The 21599-nt window shown below is 40.7% G+C and overlaps 1 protein-coding gene across 1 annotated transcript in view; it reads right to left on the bottom strand.

Annotated features, from left to right (window-relative positions):
- Positions 1-306: 306 nt before the first annotated feature.
- The window catches only part of CWC27 (CWC27 spliceosome associated cyclophilin), a 226383-nt gene continuing 205090 nt past the window's right edge, over positions 307-21599 (bottom strand). Inside the window, exon 14 of the mRNA XM_054032130.1 lies at positions 307-4376. Coding sequence (XP_053888105.1) covers positions 4214-4376 — 163 coding nt within the window. The 3' untranslated portion in view covers positions 307-4213. The remainder of the gene's footprint in view (positions 4377-21599) is intronic.

Raw genomic sequence — 21599 nt, forward strand, 5'->3', positions numbered from 1 at the left:
CAGATTACTGTAACTATCTGCTAAGTGTCTGAAGATAATAAAACTCTAAATGATTTTTGTTGTGGCTCCTGCACTGTGGAAGAATCTACCACAAAGAAAATATTTATTTGGCCTGTACCATGAACATAATTTTTGGTGAGGTTGTTATAGACTATAATATATATTAATGGCATGATCTTAGCCAATATTTAAAAAAAAAATAGTAAAGGAATACTGTCCAAGAGATGTAGAAGGAGACCAGACTTTTATCTCAACTCAACAGAGAAGAAATTATCTTTGGGTAAGAACAATGAGGAGTCATTGTGGCACCTTAGAGACAAATAAATTTATTTGGGCATAAGCTTTTGTGGGCTAAAATCCACTTCATCAGATTCAAGGAGTGAAAAATACAGTAAGCAGTATAAATATTACAGCACATGAAAAGATGGGAGTTGCCTTACCAAGTGGGTGGGTGGATGAGTGCTAATGAGTCTAATTCAATTAAGGTGGAAGTGGCCTATTCTCAACAGTTGACAAGAAGGGGTGAAGAGTCTCCCCTTTTGGCTTTCAATAAAGGCGTATAGCTAACTTTCCTGATCACTAGAAGACTGTTGCCTTATGGCAATAAAAAGTTAGTGTATACATCCCTTCCTTGTTTTGACTGAATATTGATTATGGGCTAATTCAGAGTCTTATTAATTCTTTTTAGAATTGGTGACAAAGTTCAAAAAGATTAACTCAATATATGGAAACTGTCTGAAAAAAAATCCAATATTACCAGTGGAATTTAATTCAAAGTGAATAAAGCAAAAAAATCACCTTAGAACAAGGTGAATTGATAATGGCATTACATGTTCTAACATGTTTTAAAAGTCTAGTGTAGACAAGGCACTATATACTTCAACATGATATAACTGCTCGTTTAAAATCTAGGCTCCCCAGTAGGCTTTAGCTTGACCTGTTTAGCACATATTAAAAGCAGAATGCCTTAACTGCATTAGATTTTTAAAAACTAGTTACTAGTATGTATTAGTTAACACATTCTATCATCATACCTTCTGTCTTAGTCTAGACAAGGCCTAAGAGGTCCTGGTGCCATCTCTGAGTAAAACAGATGCCCCAGATGAGGTTATTAGGGGTGGGATGACAAAAGAACAAAGGCTTAGGATTTACAGGCCTATGGGAGGGAATAGCCATTGTAGTATTGCAGCTTTATCACTGTGGGATAATGTTAGCATGTACTCTTCCTTCCATGTAGTCTTCCATACAAAACTCAATTATGCTGAGGAGTGAATTTCACCCTTTGTAAGTACGTATAGTTGACCAACATTGACCTCTTTTTTGCTATTTAATACTTTTAGTTAAAGCTATAATCTGCAGGAACTCTATTCATTGTAAACAGATGCCGGTGTGTGTCATAACTATAAAGGAAAGGGTAACAGCCCTCCTGTACAGTACTATAAAATCCCTCCTGGCCAGAGACTCCAAAATCCTTTTACCTGTATAGGGTTAAGAAGCTCAGGTAACCTGGCTGACACCTGACCCAAAGGACCAATAAGGGGACAAGATACTTTCAAATCTTGGTGGGGGGAAGGCTTTTGTTTGTGCTCTTTGTTTTGGGGGTTGTTCGCTCTTGGGACTGAGAGGGACCAGACATCAATCCAGGTTCTCCAAATCTTTCTGAACAAGTCTCTCATATTTCAAACTTGTAAGTAAACAGCCAGGCAAGGCGTGTTAGTTTTTATCTTTGTTTTCTCAACTTGTAAATGTACCTTTTTGCTAGAGTGTTTATCGCTGTTTGCTGTAACTTTGAACCTAAGGCTAGAGGGGATTCCTCTGGACTCTCTAAGTTTGATTACCCTGTAAAGTTATTTTCCATCCTGATTTTACAGAAATGATTTTTACCTTTTTCTTTAATTAAAAGCCTTCTTTTTAAGAACCTGATTGATTTTTCTTTGTTTTTAGATCCAAGGGGTTGGATCTTGATCCACCAGGAGTTGGTGGGAGAAAGGAGGGGGATGGTTAATTTCTCCTTGTTTTAAGATCCAAGGGGTTTGGCTCTGTATTCACCAGGGAATTGGTGAAGAGTCTCTCAAGGCTAACCAGGGAAGGGAATTAGCACTTTGGGAGTGGTGGCAGCAGACCAGATCTAAGCTGGTAGTTAAGCTTAGAAGTTTTCATGCAGGCCCCCACATTTGTACCCTAAAGTTCAGAGTGGGGAAGCAGCCTTGACAGTGTGCATATCCATTCTTTTTCCATCTTAAGATATAACTTGCTCCTTAATTCCAAAGATTTGACTGTTCACAAGTTACGACACTATAAAGGCCACTGAAACTGATTTCATTTAAAGCACTGTAATATCAATTCTTCCAGCTTAATCAAATGTGTATTAACAATTTGGATAAGTATTAATCATACAGTTATTTATTTCAATAATGTAAATTTTTGATTTATAAATATTTTCAGTACCCACTGCATTAGCAAGAGGATGTCAGCTTAGTCATTTCCCCTGGTGGAATGAGAGGATTTGATAATCATTATTGTTCTAAAACTTTGTATTGGCTCTCCTCGGAAAGCAATAAATAAATAGATGTGACTCAGTATGTGACTGTGGGTGGAAAATTGTTCTCTGCTTTCTGGTAAGTAGTAATGACAGCCCACCAGAAAATTATTTACAGATTCTAAAGCAGATCACAAAGAACTTTGACTCACTTTTTTTTTTTTTTTTTTTTGTGAATGACAGCATTAAGAATGTAACCCCTCTTAACTCTGCTATACCCTGCTAGAATATAATTCACTCAGAACAAGAGGACGACATTGACAGCTTTCTCCAGGAACTTGTTTAACACCTACAAGTTTTTTTCTTCTTATCTGAGAGATTACATAGCACATTTAAGCAATATTCTGCATTAATCTAACCTCTGCCATTTGGACCACATTAACACACCAAGACAGGTTTATGTACCTCACACGTCAGACCCTATCAAGGAACTTGGTAGTGGCGGTTTGATAAGGACACCATACCCTACTGAACTTGTTCTAAAAACGACAGCAGCAAAACACTCATCTACTCTCACTTTTTAATGACCTTGTTGTCCCCTTATTTAGTTGTGTTACTAACTGCTTTACTGTATGTATGTGTAACTTAGAAATTTATACGACCAAAAATGCCATATTCCCTGGAATTTCAGATATATTTTTCTTTTATACACACTTCCATGATGTGCTAGAGAAATCAGCGTGATGTACAGTTAGTTAAATTTGCAGCTTCCGCTGGTAGCTTTAAGGTCACTACATGCTAGATGTAAAGTCTTTAAAAACAAGAGTCTGAGATTAGTTTTGCAATTTCTGTATCTCAATATTGAGATAAATAAATAAACCTTCAATACTGACAAATCAGTAGAGAAGATGAAATTAGAGGATGGGTACTTTGTAATAACTACTTTTCATTCTGGGAGTCTAAGCTTCTTATAAACATGTGATTTAAATTATTGTTTTTTTCCCCCATATTAATTGCTCTTTAAATTTGGATTCTAAAATGTTCTCAAGCTTGTGAAATAACATTTCCAAACTTGTAGATTATCATGTCTTTCCAAGTCATTTTTTGGATATGTTTCTCAAGATGAAGAAAATTTAACCACACCCTCAAATTAAATTTTGATTGAGTTTCAAGAGAGCTGGGAACATTGTACACTTTGTGCTGGAAGTCTGGAATTTTTAAATCTATCTTCTGAACTTTGTGATACAATGAAGAACCCAATTGCTTAACTAAACAAAAAAATCAATCATCTGTAAATGGATTTAATCTTACCATTAAAAAAATTAAATCTTAAAAAGCCTGTATAGCTGGTGGGAATAATTTTTTTTTCATTCCTTAACATTTTCATTTTGGCAAATATCTTTTCTTCACTGTCTTGAAAACATACCTTCTAATTACACTATTCTCAATATTTAATTGCTATACATTGATTAAAATGATGACCAAAACTATTATATATTTATTAAAATTTCAAAAGTGTTTAAAGAGAGCTTGGATTATGTACTGAGAGCACTTGCTTATTTTACTGCACAATTCATAAAACAAATAAGATAGCTGTATTTCAAAATCAGACAACAGGTTCTTGAGAGATTCCTTTTCACACTTGTAAAGTGATATTTTTAGGAACCACAGCTATTAAAGGGACGATACTTTATTACACTTTCCAAGCCAGCTCTGGATAGTTTTACATTCATTTCATCTCCTTTCTTTTTTCTCCCGCATTATCCTTTTGCTTTGTTCTCTTCTCCTCTTATTTACAGGATTCCGAGGATCATAGATTTCAAAAGTGTCTTCATCCTGCATGTTTGCATCTTTCACTTTTCTGCTTCTGTCCTCAAACTGAAGTACATGTGACAACCTAAAAAAAAAACAAAAATAAATCATAATTCAAACTCACTGAGTGAAAGAAGTGACATTAGAAATTGTAATTACAATATCCCTGGCAAAATGTACTGTTGTGAGATGGTCATCAAATGCAAAAATGAATTTACTACTACTTCATATCACAGGGTAACTACTTCTATTTTCAAGTTTAAATGTTCTCATATCAATGTTGTCTGATGGGCTTTTATTTCTAGTATCGAGTCCTTTTGTCTTGTTTCTATTTGATGCACCTTCCCAGATGAGTTAAATATAATCTTTCCAGAAACTGGGAGTGTTTTTCAAGTTTTCCTATTAGTCACTATGGAGTTTCCTTTTAATACCTATGGTCAGCATGATTGTAGGCCTATTTCTATTTTTGCATTGAAAACTCCTACAGTAAGTTCAGGGAATGCATTCTACGGGATCACAACCTTTAAGATTAAACAGGGAAGGCGTCAATCCTCCAGTTCCACTTTAAACTGAACATGCTTCCTCATTCATAAATAGGCTTGGAAGGCTCAGATTTTTATTGGTAAATGTTGGTAAACCCAGATTTCACCATACAGACAAACCCATGACAAAATGTTTCCATTGATAATCAAAATTTACAATAGACAAAGTCAGAAAAATGCTGCTTGAGAATTTAGGATTTGATTTAAGAATATTTACTCTGTATTATGATGTGATTTTGACAGTTTGTGTTTTAATGCTTATGAAGCTTTAACTTTTTGCATTTCAAATTCTACAGTCATTAAATAAATATTGTCTGACTCCCTTTATTTCTCACGACCATGAAAACTTAAATGGATAAAACTGAAAAAATGCATACATAAAATGGATATTATCTATCAAAATTATAAAACATAAAAATTGAATTCTGCCAAGCCTTTTCTTAGATTAAACTCTAATGCTGCTCTTCAAGCCAACTTTTTCTTTCTACTGTTGATTTGAAATCTTGACCATACTAGTAGTTCTCCATTTAATAAAATTGCCAGTGGTCTGAAAATATCAACATGTTCTGGAGTCATAGATATCTTGTTGGCATACTCAGTGGCAGGAAAGCCTAAAGTTGATCAACTCTGTCCTTATTAGTAGGTGTCACTGAAGTGGGAATTAGTATGGAAGATGTCAGAAAACATGAAATTTTAGGCTAGCCAAAATAAAATCTTTAAGGGAATAAAATTCAGTTGTTCTACTCTACTGAAAAAAGACAAAACAAACCATGCATACGTACGACAAATTTATCAGTTGTAAAACAATGATTTGTACTGACATGTCAGATACTTTTCCACCTTGCAACATGCTGAACTGGATGCGATTTAACTTTATATACTTAAGCGTGGCTATTGATTGTAACATTTTAAATGAAAAAACCTCCACTCCATTAATTTCTACTTCTGCCCACTCAGAAGAGAGATTTGCTATGTAAAACTGCTATTTTAGAATCGGTTCAAAAGACAACTTTAAAATTTGAAAGTTCCATACAAAAGGTGACAATGTCATTTGCATTCAATGTATAAGAATGAATATAATAGTGGAGTACACTTAAATCTGATATATAAATGTTGTGTTGCGTTTCCTATCTATGGATCCAGTTCTGCAACCACTATTAGTTCACATTTCTGTGAGTAGTCTCATTTAAGTTTTTGGGCACTACTGGCAGTAGCAAGAACTACACTTAAAAGTAATGGCTTCTCTGCATGGGCACTTTAGTCCATACTAACTTGTGTTAGTGAGGATTGAAAAAGCCTGTGTACATGTGATGCAAACCTTTAAAGCACACCCTCTCCCTAGTTGGTGAAAGTTCTGGAGCCCTGTTATCTAAGTGTACTAAATTTGACGAGAATTAAGTTAGTGCAGATTATTGCTCATGTAGACAATGCTGCTGCAGACAACTTTGATAGTCCTCCAGCAGCTTTACAATAGTCCTCAAGCAGCTGCTTGCAGCTGTAGTCAGGACCTTGATAATCTAGCCATCTGGGTAGAAATGGGGATGCAGGCAGCTTTTGTGGTCAACCACTACAATAAGAAACTGTTAGAGGAAATCTTAAAACAGATGGTTGAAAAGGGTCACTACCGAGACGCCTCTCAGTGCTGTATAAAAACCAAACAGCTAAGACAAACATACAAAGACAGCAAGGATGACAGAAGAAGATCCATCGTTGGCCATTTGACCTGTCCATTTTTTAAGGATGTGGAAAGGCATTTTTAGCTCACATGACGGCCTTGCAGAGACTCAATGCAAGAGCACAAGTCGGAGGAAGATGACAATGAGGAGGACAAAGAAGATATCTCCCTGAACAGCCAGGATCTTTTCAGAACTTGGGACCCAGAAAGTGGCCATACAGGAAGCCAGCCCAATTCCCAGTTTTAGACACAAGAAGAAGAACCTACAGAGCCTATCAAGGGGACCTCGGCATGTAAGTAATTGTCCATCTTGTTGTTATGTTATACTGCTCTGCTAATTTCTTTTCCAAGTGCCCCATGGCTACTGCCATTTTGTGCGGATGTGACCTGGGGGCCTTTCGGAGTTTTTGGCCCAATCACCCAGCCATACTCCCTCTTCCAAACCTGTCCCCCTTCATTCTGTCCTCCCAACATATTTACGAAATGGCAACTGGGCCTGCAAGGCAATCTGTCACATCCTGAGGCCCCAATCGTCAGCTCTTTTCAAACCCATGCCATGCCACGAAATGGGGGCACTTATCCATCTACTAATTCCCTTCTCTCTCCCGCCCAGTGATCACAGCCCTACCCCCAGCCTCTGGATAACACAGGGTATTGGGAACACCAGCAGATGTTCCCATCTGTAGCCCTGCTCCTGTGCTCCCATGGTCATTCCCCGTCCCCGCACAAGCACAGGGCAGTGATAGCACCATCATGTGGAAGCTCAGCATATTCAAGCTATTCAATCCATTTGGCAATGTTGAGCCTTAACACTCAATCTCAGAAGGACAAGCAGCAGCAAAGGCAAGATGTTCACTCATCTGTGAATAGGAACTGCCCCCATCCACCACACTATATTTGAATTTTGAACTTTTTCAATTTAAATCTGTTTGTTTACAATTGTTAGCAAAATGTGTAATGTATTTCATCCTTGGCAGTTACGTACTGGCATATATTGAGCAATAAAAAAAACCTGAAAATTACAAAGAATCTGCAATCCTAGCATGGTACACACAATAAGTACAAATTTTCATAGGTAATACAAAGAACAACAACATAGGCTCAAGATAAAGAGTGCGACAACATGCCACTTTTACCACCCAAAAAAGCAACTCCAGTGCTCACAATTCAACACCCTGCCCCACCATCCCTCAAACAACTGCACATCTTCAGGCACCAAACTCCAAGTAAGAACAAAAAGCATTTCTGACAGCATTAACCTGGTGGTTTACACTTTTCAGTGGATGCCTTAATGGTTGCCCATGGTGTTCAGCAAATCTCCGTACCTCCACCTCCCATTCATTGTTAAGACTTTCTCCCTTTCACAAATATTGTGCAAAATACAACCCACAGCTATTCTCCTAGGCAAGTTTTGTTCTGCAGCTTCTAACCCAGTCATAAAGACAGCACCATATAGCTTTGTGACTGCCCAACACACACTCCACTGTCATTCTGCAACTACTGAGGCGATAGTTAAACTGTTCCTTTTCTTCTCTCCACTGGCCTGTGAGCAGCTTCATAAGCTAGAAAAGCAGATAATATGCCAAGGTCTCTCACAAAGACTGGAGCAATCTCTATACCATTATTATTCATAGTGATCCTGGGGGCAAACTTTCCACTATTCATTAAAGGTAACCTGATGTGAGTTCAGAAAGATCCTAGCTTTGTGGACCTTTCCAAAACACCCAGCATTTATGTGGCAGTTGACCAGGCCTTGGAGAAATAGTCTTTTCTGTTTATAACCTCCAAGGTCTGATGCGGCAGGGAAAAGATAAGCACTTGGCTCCTCATCAATTGCTCCAATACAGTTTGGGAACCCCACATGTGCAAAACCATCAATAATCTCTTGAGCACCAAGCTGTATAACCTGGTTCAACAATACCTTCTGCACAACAGTACACACCTTCACGACAATGGCCCCATCAATCAATCTCCCCACGCTGAATGGTTGGCAATGGACCAGTTAACAGTCAGGAGTGGCTGTCTTCCATATGGCAATGGTGACATCTTCCAGATGGCAATGGCAACATCTTCTCAACCGGTATGAGATGCCACATGTTGGCATGCTACTACTGCAGCCCCAGGGCCAATTCAGCACAGATCTCCAAAAAGCTGCCTTCACCACCCTGAAATTCTGTCGCCACTGCTGGTTATCCCAGGTTTGAAGAAAGATTCTCTGCCACCAATAAATGCTGGTTTCCCGGGCCTAGAAATGGCGCTGCACTGTGTGAAGCTGCTCCAGGAAAAGCTTGTGTAGTAGCAGTTCCTCATTGGTGTCCCCCCTCCTCCATCCCCTGCTGCTTCTGGAGGAGCCACTGTTGAAGCCACATCATCTGCTTGATGGCATGGCAGCTGAAGTCCAAAACTAAAGCCACCCAATGCCAACTGCTTATATAAAGCACAAACAGCCTTTGCCTATTTGCAGCTGCCAGCATAGCATATCTGCAGAGCATTCTTTCATCCATGCTTGCCAACAGGAATCTCAACTCAGTGCAAACTAAGTTCCCATATAGACAAGTGCTAAGTGTTTACAGGATTGTGTAATAAGGCTGTTCATGTTTTTGGTAATTTGTATTCATTAGCATGTGTTTGGGAAAGACATGAAATCTTTAAAAAATCAGCATCAGTATGAAAGTTTAATCACAGGAGGAAATATTGTCTTATCATGCTTATATAACATACTAAAACCTGAATGAAAGAAGCCATTTTCCACAAAAGCTTGAAGCACAAACCTGAACATGTAACACTTTTTATGGATAACTTCTCTATAATTACAGCCCCTTCTTTGGATGCATAGAATGGAACATATATTGAGGAGATATATATACACATACAGAGAGCATGAAAAGGTGGGAGTTGTCTTACCAACTCTGAGAGGCCAATTAAGAGAAAAAAACTTTTGAAGTGATAATCAAGATAGCCCAGTACAGACAGTTTGATAAGAAGTGTGAGAATACTTACATGGGGAGATAGATTCAATGTTTGTAATGGCTCAGCCATTCCCAGTCCTTATTCAAACCGGAGTTGATTGTGTCTAGTTTGCATATCAATTCTAGCTCAGCAGTTTCTCGTTGGAGTCTGTTTTTGAAGCTTTTCTGTCGCAAAATTGCCACCCGCAGGTCTGTCACTGAATGACCAGACAGGTTAAAAGTATCAGGGGGTAGCCGTGTTAGTCTGTATCTACAAAAACAACAAAGAGTCTGGTGGCACCTTAAAGACTAACAGATTTATTTGGGCATAAGCTTTCGTGAGTAAAAACCTCACTTCTTCGGATGCATAGAGTGAAAGTTACAGATGCAGGAAGTGTTCTCCTACTGGTTTTTGAGTGAACACAACACCATCTACAGCCTCAGAAACAACTCTGACATCATAATCAAAAAGGCTGACAAAGGAGGTGCTGTCGTAATCATGAATAAATTGGAATATGACCAAGAGGCTGCTAGACAGCTCTCTAACACCACATTCTACAGGCCATTATCCTCTGATCCCACTGAGGATTACCTAAAGAAATTACACCATCTGCTAAAAAAACTCCCTGACAAAGCACCGGAACAAATCTGTACAGACACATGCCTAGAACCCCGACCAGGGGTATTCTATTTGCTAACCAAGATCCATAAACCTGGAAATCCTGGACACCCCATCATCTTAGGCATTGGCACCCTAACATCAGGATTGTCTGGCTATGTGGACTCTCTCCTCAGGCCCTATGCTACCAGCACTCCCAGCTATCTTCGAGACACCACTGACTTCCTGAGGAAACTACAATCCATCGGTGATCTTCCAGAAAACACCATCCTGGCCACTATGGATGTAGAAGCCCTCTACACCAATATTCCACACAAAGATGGACTACAAGCTATCAGGAACAGTATCCCCGATAATGTCACAGCTAACCTGGTGGCTGAACTTTGTGACTTTGTCCTCACCCACAACTATTTCACATTTGGGGACAATATACACCTTCAAGTCAGCGGCACTGCTATGGGTACCCGCATGGCCCCAGTATGCCAACGTTTTCATGGCTGACTTAGAACAACGCTTCCTTAGCTCTCATCCCCTAATGCTCCTACTCTACTTGTGCTACATTGATGACATCTTCATCATCTGGACCCATGGAAAAGAAGCCCTTGAGGAATTCCACCATGATTTCAATAATTTCCATCCCACCATGAACCTCAGCCTAGATCAATCCACACAAGCGGTCCATTTCCTGGACACTACTGTGCTAATAAGCGATGGTCACATAAATACCACCCTATACCAGAAACCTACTGCCTCCAGCTTCCATTCAGGACACACCACACAATCCATTGTCTACAGCCAAGCTCTAAGATACAACCGCATTTGCTCCAATCCCTCAGAGACAAGCACCTACAAGATCGCTATCAAGCATTCTTAAAACTACAATACCCACCTACTGAAGTGAAAAAACAGACTGACAGAGCCAGACGAGTACCCAGAAGTCATCTCCTACAAGACAGGCCCAACAAAGAAAATAACAGAACACCACTAGCTGTCACCTTCGGCCCCCAACTAAAACCTCTCCAGCACATCATCAAAGATCTACAACCTATCCTGAAAGATGATCCCTCACTCTCACAGATCTTGGGAGACAGACCTGTCCTCGCTTACAGACAACCCCGCAACCTGAAGCAAATACTCACCAGCAACCACACATCACTGAACAAAAACACTGCCCAGGAACCTATCCTTGCAACAAAGCCTGATGCCAACTCTGCCCACATATCTATTCAAGCGACATCATCATAGGACCTAATCACATCAGCCATGCCATCAGGGGCTCGTTCACCTGCACATCTACTAATGTGATATATGCCATCATGTGCCAGCAATGTCCCTCTGCCATGTACATTGGCCAAACCGGACAGTCTCTACGCAAAAGAATGAATGGACAAAAATCTGACATCAGGAATCATAACATTCAAAAACCAGTAGGAGAACACTTTAACCTGTCTGGTCATTCAATGATAGACCTGCAGGTGGCAATTGTGCAACAGAAAAGCTTCAAAAACAGACTCCAACGAGAAACTGCTGAGCTGGAATTGATATGCAAACTAGATACAATCAACTTAGGCTTGAATAGAGACTGGGAATGGCTGAGCCATTACAAACATTGAATCTATCTCCCCATGTAAGTATTCTCACACTTCTTATCAAACTGTCTGTACTGGGCTATCTTGATTATCATTTCAAAAGTTTTTTTCTCTTACCAACTCTGAGAGGCCAATTAAGTAAGACAACTCCCACCTTTTCATGCTCTCTGTATGTGTATATATATCTCCTCAATATATATTCCATTCTATGCATCCGAAGAAGTGGGCTGTAGCCCACAAAAGCTTATGCTCAAATAAATGTGTTAGTCTCTAAGGTGCCACAAGTACTCCTGTTCTTTTTAAAGGTGTTAACATAACTCAGTCACTGGCCAACATGGTTCGGGTTTAGTATAGAGATCGCAGTCTGCTTAGTAGTATGGCAAACACATAATTAAACATCATTTTTATTAAAATGACCTTTTATTAAGAACACCTTGACAGTCTCTTAGATGGTATTAAAGATTGTAATTGCTGTCTTTTTTGGGGAAAAGAGAAGTTAGTTGAGATGGGTTGTTGCTGTTAAAGTCTGATTCTGCTTCCTAGAAAATAAAACAAGACAAAGACACACAAAAGGGGAAAGAAAGAACAACAAAGATAGAAAATGCACCTTCCATATCTGTGACACTCTGTACCCCACAGCAGCACCCTGGAACCCCCATATTCATGACTGGCATATAATTATGATGTTTTATACAAAGTATGCCTTGTGAGGTGTCATTTTAAAAGTTGATCTGTTGAACACTAGTGTCCTATTGGATTGTATGTACTATCATTGTATGTGAAGTTATGAAGTTTTGCTGTGCATGTGTGATACTGAAATATGTTGTGAGGTTGGGAACACCCACAACCAGTCTTTCAGGTACAACAATGGAGTAGCCAGAGGTGCTGATGGCCCATTAAAGGGAAGCCACTGTCCCAAGAACTGTATACAATGGAGACTTGTCAGAGAGAGCGCATATACAATGGAAACTGCTTTACCCATGTCATAGCAAAAGATCTTTCAAGCAAGCTGGGAGAAACTATGAAGTGGGGAAGTGACATCATGGCTTGGCCTCACTTCCCCCACAACTCAACACTTGGAAATATGTCTGGAGGACAAAGACTTTGAACTGGGGAGAGTGGTCCCAGCTTCTGTATTGAAGATCTCTGATCTGCTAGTACCACCTATCAGGGTGAGACACTGCTCGATTCAAATCTTGTTTAGTTTATAACTCAGATTGTGAATTTACTTTTATTTCTTAGGTAACCAACTTTGATCTCTGCGCTTACTACTTATAATCACTTAAAATCTATCTTTCTGTAGTTAATAAATCTGTTTTATATTTTATCTAAAACAGCGTTTTTGTTAAAGGGCTTGGGAAATCTCAGCTCAGTTTACAAAGGTTAGTGTGTGTCTTCTCCACTTCAAGGGAGGGGTGGACTGGGTAATGAGCTTACATTGGTCAGGTTTCTGACTAGAGCAAGACAGTATAGTTCTGAGGGTGCAGGGCTGGGGAACTGGGGGGAATTGGCTCGAGTCTCTCTGTTGTTGGTTCATGAGTGGCTGAGAGAAGCATTCATGTAACTCAGTCCCTGCCTGTGGATATCTGTAACTACAGTACCTGCCAGAGGTTTGTAGCATCAGTGTGAGGGATACCCCAGGTTGGTAGGACAAGGGCTCAGTGGTCCCACAGTTCAGATTGCACCCTGGGAATCCCGTCACAGTGTCTGGTGTTTATTTTCACTTACAACCTCACTGGTGGAAAAACAGGCATGAGAGAGTCTTGTCAGCCACTCTGAGACCTGGTAAACTTGTACCTACATTGTTTAGATTGCATTTAACTGCCTCTTTCTGGTCATAGGCTTACAGCAGTGTAGCAAAATATACCATCTTGGCCAGCTAAGCCAGAAAAAATAAGAGGGATAGGACAGAGAAGAAATAAGATGGGGAAGGGAAAGGACAAAAGGAAGGAGGAGGGAACACAGTCTCACTACTCCACTGGTGTTCAGGATTCAGTCGGAACTGGTAGAATTGGCGGAATCATCTGGATCCCGCTCTTTGGCCTGGTCTGGAGCTCTCAGGATCAGGACGAAGGTCCATCATCGCAGGAGATGGTGGTGGTGGCAGCCATGATAGTGAAGCTCACCCCAATGGCTAATTTTTCTCCCAAAGTCTCTTTCTTTAAAGACCACAAAAGGGAATAATGGGTGGAATAGCCTGTCCTCCCATCATTTTGTCCAGAATAGGTCTAATTTCTGACACACCAATTTTGGTTCATTGATTTCTGGTTCCATGTGTTTCTTGTTTCCCCAAGCATGATCTTAACACCGACCTTGAGTTATATCTATACTCCTTTTTGTTTGGACCAATCCAGTCTGTCTTGCTTTTGCACCTTTTACCATCATTTGTTGTTATAGGTAGCTAAATTATGTCATCCTATGAACGTAGTACAGTTGAGCTCACAATTAGGGTAAAACTGGAGGTCCAATGATCACAACAGCACTCCCCTGGGAGGTGGGAGACCCAGGATCCAGTCTCCCTGCTCCAACAACTTTTTAAATTATTTATCCACAGGGGAACAACTTCAACAGGTGAGACAGAGAGCCCCCACATCAGAAATATCCCATAATCCACTGGTTAGAGCACTCACCTGAGAGCTGGTAGATCCTTATTAAAATCCCCTCTCCGCTCAAATGGAGCGGGGACTTGACCTGGGGATCACCATCTCCCAAGTGCGTATGCTAACCACTGGGCTGAAAGTTATGAAGAAGATCTTTCTCCTGCTGTTGCTGTTCTTTTGCTCCTTGCAACAGTAGAGGAGGTGCCTAACCCCAAGAGTTTGCAACTGAGAATCTCAACCAGAGGGAGGCACAGAACTCCCTGAAAGGTGTAGAGTTAGGGGCACAACCCTCACCTTGGCATCTCCCATTGGTTAATTTAGTCAAGGAGCCACCTAGTGTACTGGCTTTTGTGAATGTCATTCAGAGGTGCCTTTCTTTCCGCATTCATTGTATAGAGAGCCCAGGTGCCTAGCTCACACGTTGTGAATTCCAGTGATTTGCTAAGTATCAGAAGGGGTAGCCATGTTAGTCTGGCTCTGTAAAAAGCGACAGAGAGTCCTGTGGCACCTTATAGACTAACAGACGTATTGGAACAGCACAAGCTTTCGTGGGTGAATACCCACTTCGTCAGACGCATGATGTCTGTTAGTCTATAAGGTGCCTTTGTCACTTTTTTGTGATTTGCTAGGCACCAAAAAATTAGGCATGGTGATGCTTAGTATCTTTGCATCTAGCTTGAACCTAGCTCCACATTTGCATTGCCAAGCAATTGGCTAAGTATTCTGTTCAACAAATATGCAGGTGGTCTTAAGAAAATTTTACATAGATCAAAACCCTATATTTTTTTGTGAAACAGCTAGTTGCCCAGATAATTTGTCTACAGTCACTGTGCTAATGGCTCTACTTTTTCATCTCCCAGAGTTAGTACTTTAAAAACCCCACTCTGCAACTTATGCTTATCACCAGTAGCTGACAGTTCACTCTATGCTATTATGACACACAAGCCAACCGTTTGTTTTCTTCTGTATTTGAAAAGTGGAAGAAATCAGTGTCTTTGCAGAAGATTCTAGAAACAGATGAAGCAATTTACATTTTCAGCTCACAGCTGACTTCTAATAGAGAGCTTGCTGAAAACATGTGCCAAAATATTCAGACCAAGGAGCTAGATCAGGGGAAAACTATGGCCCGTGGGCCAGATCCAGCCCATCAAAACTTTGGACCAGGCCCACAGGATTGCCACCCCCGTGGTGCTGCGGGGCTAAGGCAGGCTCCCTGCCTGCTCTGGCCCTGCACCACTCCCAGAAGCATCCAGCACCACATCCCTGCAGCCCCTGGCGGAGGGGGGAAGGGGCAGAGGGCTTGGTGCGCTGCCCTTGCCTGCAGGCACCGCTCCCCTCCCCCTGCAGCTCCCATTGGCCGAGAACGGGGAACCGTGGCCAATGGGAGCTTCAGGGGAGGTACCTGCAGGCGAGGGCAGCACGGTGAGCCCTCTGACCCCCCACCCCCAGGGGCCACAGGGACGTGGTGCTGGCTGCTTCCGGGAGCGGCATGGGGTCAGGGCAGGCAGAAGCCTGCCTTAGCCCCACTGTGCTCCGCTGCCATCCCGGAGCTGCTCAAGGTAAGCAGTGCTGGGCCTGAGCCCACAGCCCGCCTGCACTGCAACCCCCTGCCCTGAGCCCCCGCTGCACCCCTCCTGCACCCCAACCCCTTGTCATCAGCCCTTCCTGCACACCACACCCCCTCCCACACCCCAACCCACTGCCCCAGCCTTACATTCATGGCCCTGCATGCTATTTCCCCACCCAGATGTGGCCCTCGAGCCAAAAAGTTTGCCCACCCCTGAGCTAGATACACAAATGGGCTTATGTGCCCAAGTCCAACAACTAGGTGCCGCCGACATTCTCAACCCCCCCGCTCAGCTGCCACTTAACCTTGCAGGTGCCTAAAGTCTCCTACCATCTAAGTCTCCATTGGTAGGCTAGTGTTCCAGTGAAGAACTCAGCTGCATATAGCGAAGGGAACAAGTTCTGCCATCTTTCATTTTGAGTGCCTTCAAAATTTGTGCACACCAATGTCTGCATGTCAAAATCAGGCCACTGTATATCTACTAAAGCTAAAAGCACAAATATGAATTTTACCTAAAAGTAGGTGCATATACAAAACAGAGACTGGCTAACAATGTGGCTGTTGCTTCCGCTATCAAGAGACACTGAGATAAGCAAGCCACAGCTTTTCACATTCTAATTAACAATAGTCCCTCTATGGACCTGAGAGTTAAACTCCCACTAGCAGACATATACACGCCTAGAACATGTACAGAAACTACAAATCCCTTCCACTTTTAGATCAAATAAGTTCATCACAGTGAATATTACAATAAATACCAAAGACATGAATATTGTAAATTACCATCACTATATTTTATATGGATTGTCAGTTCACTCCGTCAGTGAGGTAAAAGAGAAAACAGCTGGGGTTTATAATATTCTGATCACTGTTTGAATATACTTTTGGATATAACTACAAGAATTTCTAAATAATTTGTTAGATATAGCCTAACATGGAACTTAATTTTCTTCTATTGTTTATGTTCCTTCAGTCCACTGCTGACCACAAGCAAAATGCCACTTTTTTCAGAGTGATATTCAGATTCCTCCTTCTTTAAATTATGCCCTGCTTATAACATAAAACTTTCCTGAAAATACTGTGAAATCAGAGTATTCAGAAAGTACAAGCATGAATAACAGAGAAAATGTTGCAACATTTTCCTCCTGTCTCTCTCATGATATATAGCCAGGAGATAGAATTGTAGCCCATATGAACACACAGACAAAACAGATGAGTGAGTCCACAGATCAAAGCAAAAGAGGTTTCTCTTCCTAGGAAAAAAAAAGTTAGCTGTTCTGGAAGAATGAACTCACTGGCACTCTTTTCACTTCCAGCAGAGTAATGGGTGGCATAAGAAGAGGAGAAACAGAAGAGACCAAAAAGAAAAATAAATTGAGGAAGAAAGGTAAAGAATGAAAAAGGAAAAGAATGAGTAACAAAAACAAAGAGAATAAAAGGAGGCTGACCAAAATGCAAATAATGGAAAATAAAAAGGAAGAAAAGGGTAAAAGAATGAAAATTGGAAACAAGCAAAGAATTCAAATCAAGGAAAGAAAATGAGAGAAAACACAGGACTGAGACACAAAAACAAACAAACAAAATAAAAACCAGAATGGCAAAAGAAATGTGAAAAACCAGAAGGTTTTAAAAGAGGAAATGTTACAGAAACGTAAAACAAAACTAAGCCTGCAGCCCCTCTCCTCTGAGCTGATGTACCACAGCTAAGAACAAGGTTCTCAGAACTGCTCTGGCTGCCAGTATACACCAGTGCTCCTACCATTGCTAGTACCAGTGGAGCTGATCTGGTGTTACAGCAAGTGAGAGAACTGTACAAAAATCTGAGTGTAGGCACAGCCCTGGTTTACTGGGACAGGCAATAAATGTGCCCTGTTCCCAGAGTCTGCCTTAGGGAAAACGGTGCCCTGGGAGAACTTTCTTTGGCGCCCTTTATGTCCTGTTTCCCCAGCAGTGGGCGGCCGCTCAGCAGGTGGAGCAGCAGCAGGTGGAGTGATGGTGATGTTGCAGGTGTCATGCTGCTAGGAGGGTGGAGAGGGTAGGCACATGAGTGCCTGGCTCCTGCCCCAGAGCCCCTTTTATCCCCTCCCACTGCCTCCCAGGTGAGCACAGCCCTTCTGCAGCCTCTTGACCACGGTGGTCACCCATGTTGGCCACCCATAAGACTAGCCCTACCTGTTCCTAAGGCAGCCTGCATCCACCACTATTGCTCCTTGCAATAGAAGACTCTAGAGGAGTTCCATCACCATTTCCCATCTGTCATATCTTAACATTATCTAGGTATCCATTTGGCTTTGGATGCTATACCCTGTGTGTGTGCGCGCGCACACACACACACACACACCCCACACACACACCACAAACTCCTACTTCCAAAATAATTAAACTATTTTCCTGAAAGCTCGTGGAGAGAGGGAGGGAGAGCACGCGCAAGCGTGTTAATCTCTGTTCTTAAATGCTTGGGAGGTGCTTAGATACTAGAGTACTGGGGGGGGGGGGGGAGGGTACACAAGTACTAGGTACACATAAGTACCTAGACCAATAGACACCAAATCTGAACCTTACCTGAATACATCTGCTTGAGTGTGGTCTCATTTGTTTATGTGAGCCACTTGGTGTTGTAAAAACCATGTCCCCATGCAGCATTTCGCCAGGACTCGCTACTTTCTGTCCATCCATCCATCCACCCACAGTATCAAGCTATGAAAGCCCTTACCCTAGTAGCACCCATTCCGTTGCCACAGAAGCAATATGGTCTCTCCCTATATCATGTTTCCATACATCATGGACATATTTTACCAATCACCATCTTATCATTTCCATAAGTTTTGCAGTTCACTGACACTAATTATCTATTGTCACATAATTCAATTGGTGACTTAACTGTCCACTGCCAACTGATTTTACTTTATCGGTCTTGTTACACTGTCCTTAGTTTCACCTCTGCCCATTCCTGTGTTCCTCTTCCCCACTATCAGATTACCTCTGCTCTCCTCCAAGTTCTTGGCTGTCACAGAACCTTCCAGCTCCCTTGCTTCAGTTTCACTAAATTGACAACTTCATTAAAAAGAATGAATTAAGGCTCTTTTGCTCACAGACAGCAGAATACTAATTTTCAGTCACTACATAAAGATGTTAAAAATATTAATCATGGTGAGTATCACATGTCCTGGAATGGTTAGAAAAACATTTCCAACATCTGTTGAATTGTATGCTTTTCTAATCATCCAGACTACCGAATTAATGCTGAGGCAGAATGAAAACTGAAGATAATACTGAGAAAATCATCACACAATATATTGATAAGGAATTTTAAACCAAAATCATTGTGGTTTTAGTCCTCTATATAAAATGATTAACTTGTAGAACTGGCTTTATTATTCCATATCCCAAGACAATATTGAATAGTTTTTACCTCTTTTAAAGAAACATAGCTCATTAACAAATTAGCCTTAATTTAGTAGATGGAACTAGCATATATTTTTTCGGATTTTAGACTTACCTCAGAGGATCATTATAATACTGACTCACAGAAATCACCTTAAATTGTCATTACAATTTCAGTCTAGACAAAGGTGCAATTTAAACACTGTTGGTGGGCTACATTACTTCTGAAAGACCTGAAAAGCTGAGAGCATATTAAAAAAAGCAAACTGGGTGTATTTACTTAATAAAAAGGCAATAGACTTTGAGTACAAAAACAGTGAAAAATAATCAGTCGAACTAAAATAAAGGATGTACAGTGTCTAAAGTCCAAACAAGAAGAACAATTACTGAATAGAAAATAATTCAAAACTAAAAATCTTGGGCTATTATTAAGGTTCATGCACAGAGCAAAAATTACCCAAATTTTACTTAAGGAAAACTGAAAATTTAATTAATAAACTTATATCTGTATTAAAGTCAGATCGTAGATGTCTCATAGCATTGACTAGCACATTGGAAGGGAATACTGTATATAACAACCACTGGCGAAAGATCCGATCAACTTACTTTCCTCAGAATATTTAGCATATAACCCCAGAAGAATGACTAAATATATCCATTTGGATCAGTTAATCAACAACTCTTGTTACTACTTCCTTTAGAGGCAGAAAAGACTTTGGTCTAGGCTGAATGAACATTTTTCTTTGAAGTGTTGAACAGATGATATCACCTAGGCTTGCTTGTTGAAGAAGTTCATTTTACTACAAGTAGTTCACTTTCCAGGTGACTCCACTGCCAGAACGTATGCTGGAGGAAACAACATTATCACACCAGCAATTTGTGGGTCCTCTAAAATATAAAGGAAGGACCCTGAAAAAAATGTTTTTTGTGTGTTTTCTCCTGGCCTGAGCCTGCAGCATAAGATATACATATCTTTCTGGACAAGTACTTTTTCAGGGATTCTTAACATAATATTCAGCTCAGATATTTTCATCAAATTACATGAATTCTCAATTTTCACCACAAAAGTATTTATTGCAAAATTAAAATTGAGAATTTGGAACATTATGTAATCTCCAGGTTAAAACTGCAAATAGTCTATTGTTTGCAAAGAACAAGGTTGATGAGGGGGAAAAAAAGGATTTTCTTTATAAGGACTAATGCACCAGAGGCTTGTTGCCTCATTTTTGATTTTTTTTTTAAATGTTACTCAACATGGTCATTAAGGACTATTTTTCTCTTAAAATAAGTTCAAGTTGCGAGTAACTGCATTTATCCATAGGAAGCCCATTAGGTCCAAAAGACGTGACATGATGCTAGTGAGAAAATGTGACTATTTTTTGGTTTTGTAATGACCTCAGAATCACCCACATGTAAAAACAACAGCAATTTAGGCTCTCTCTACAGCATGGAGACTACAGCTCCTAACCCAAAAGGGAGTTGCATGGACGTCACTAGATTATTTTAGGGGGGTTGTAGTATCGACATTCTTACTTCTGCGCTGCTGCCTTCAGAGCTGGGTGGCTGGAGAATGGTGGCTGCTTGCCGAGGACCCAGCTTTGCAGGCAGCAGCACAAAAGTAAGGGCAATACCATACCATACTTCAGAGCTGGGTTCCCAGCCAACAGGTGCTGCTTTCCAGCTGCCCAGCTCTGAAGGCAGTGCTGCTGCCGGTAGCAGTACCGCAACTCCTTTTTGAGTCAGGACCCCATCAATTACAATACCATGAAATTTCAAATTTCAAATTTAAATAGCTGAAATCATGAAATACAAGATTTTTAAAATCCTATGACTGTGAAATTGACCAAAATGGATCGTGAATTTGGCAGGGCCCTACTTATCAGTAATAATCCACACATACAACATATTTACTGCATTTCCCTATCCTCCTTCACAAAGTATGTTAAGTAGTTTGATGAAAGAAGAGGGGTGCTTTAAACAGAGAACACATGCTTGTAGAACAGATCAGAATGGAATACTCTAATGTAAATTCCAGATTTTGTCCCAGACAGTGTACAAATGTAGAGAAAATTTACAGCGTTTACTATAAGAACATGTCATTCCGGAACAAACCAGTGATGCATCTAGTCTAATATCCTGTCTCCAGCAATAGCCTGTACAGTACCTGATACTTCAGAAGGCAGCAAATCCCCTCCCCAAATGAACCAAGCCAACTGTGCAACACTATATCATGTGGGCCACAGGATGGGGAAGAGGGTAGGGTTTCCTTGGAACAAAATCACATTCCAATTAAACTGCACTCTGTTCTAGTTTTCATAACTTAAAATTCAAAATTTTATTTAGCAGACCCTCACCCCTCAAAAATTCTGTATATAGCTAAATGC

Source organism: Malaclemys terrapin, chromosome 6 (genome assembly GCF_027887155.1).
Source record: "Malaclemys terrapin pileata isolate rMalTer1 chromosome 6, rMalTer1.hap1, whole genome shotgun sequence".
Classification (NCBI taxonomy): domain Eukaryota; kingdom Metazoa; phylum Chordata; order Testudines; family Emydidae; genus Malaclemys; species Malaclemys terrapin.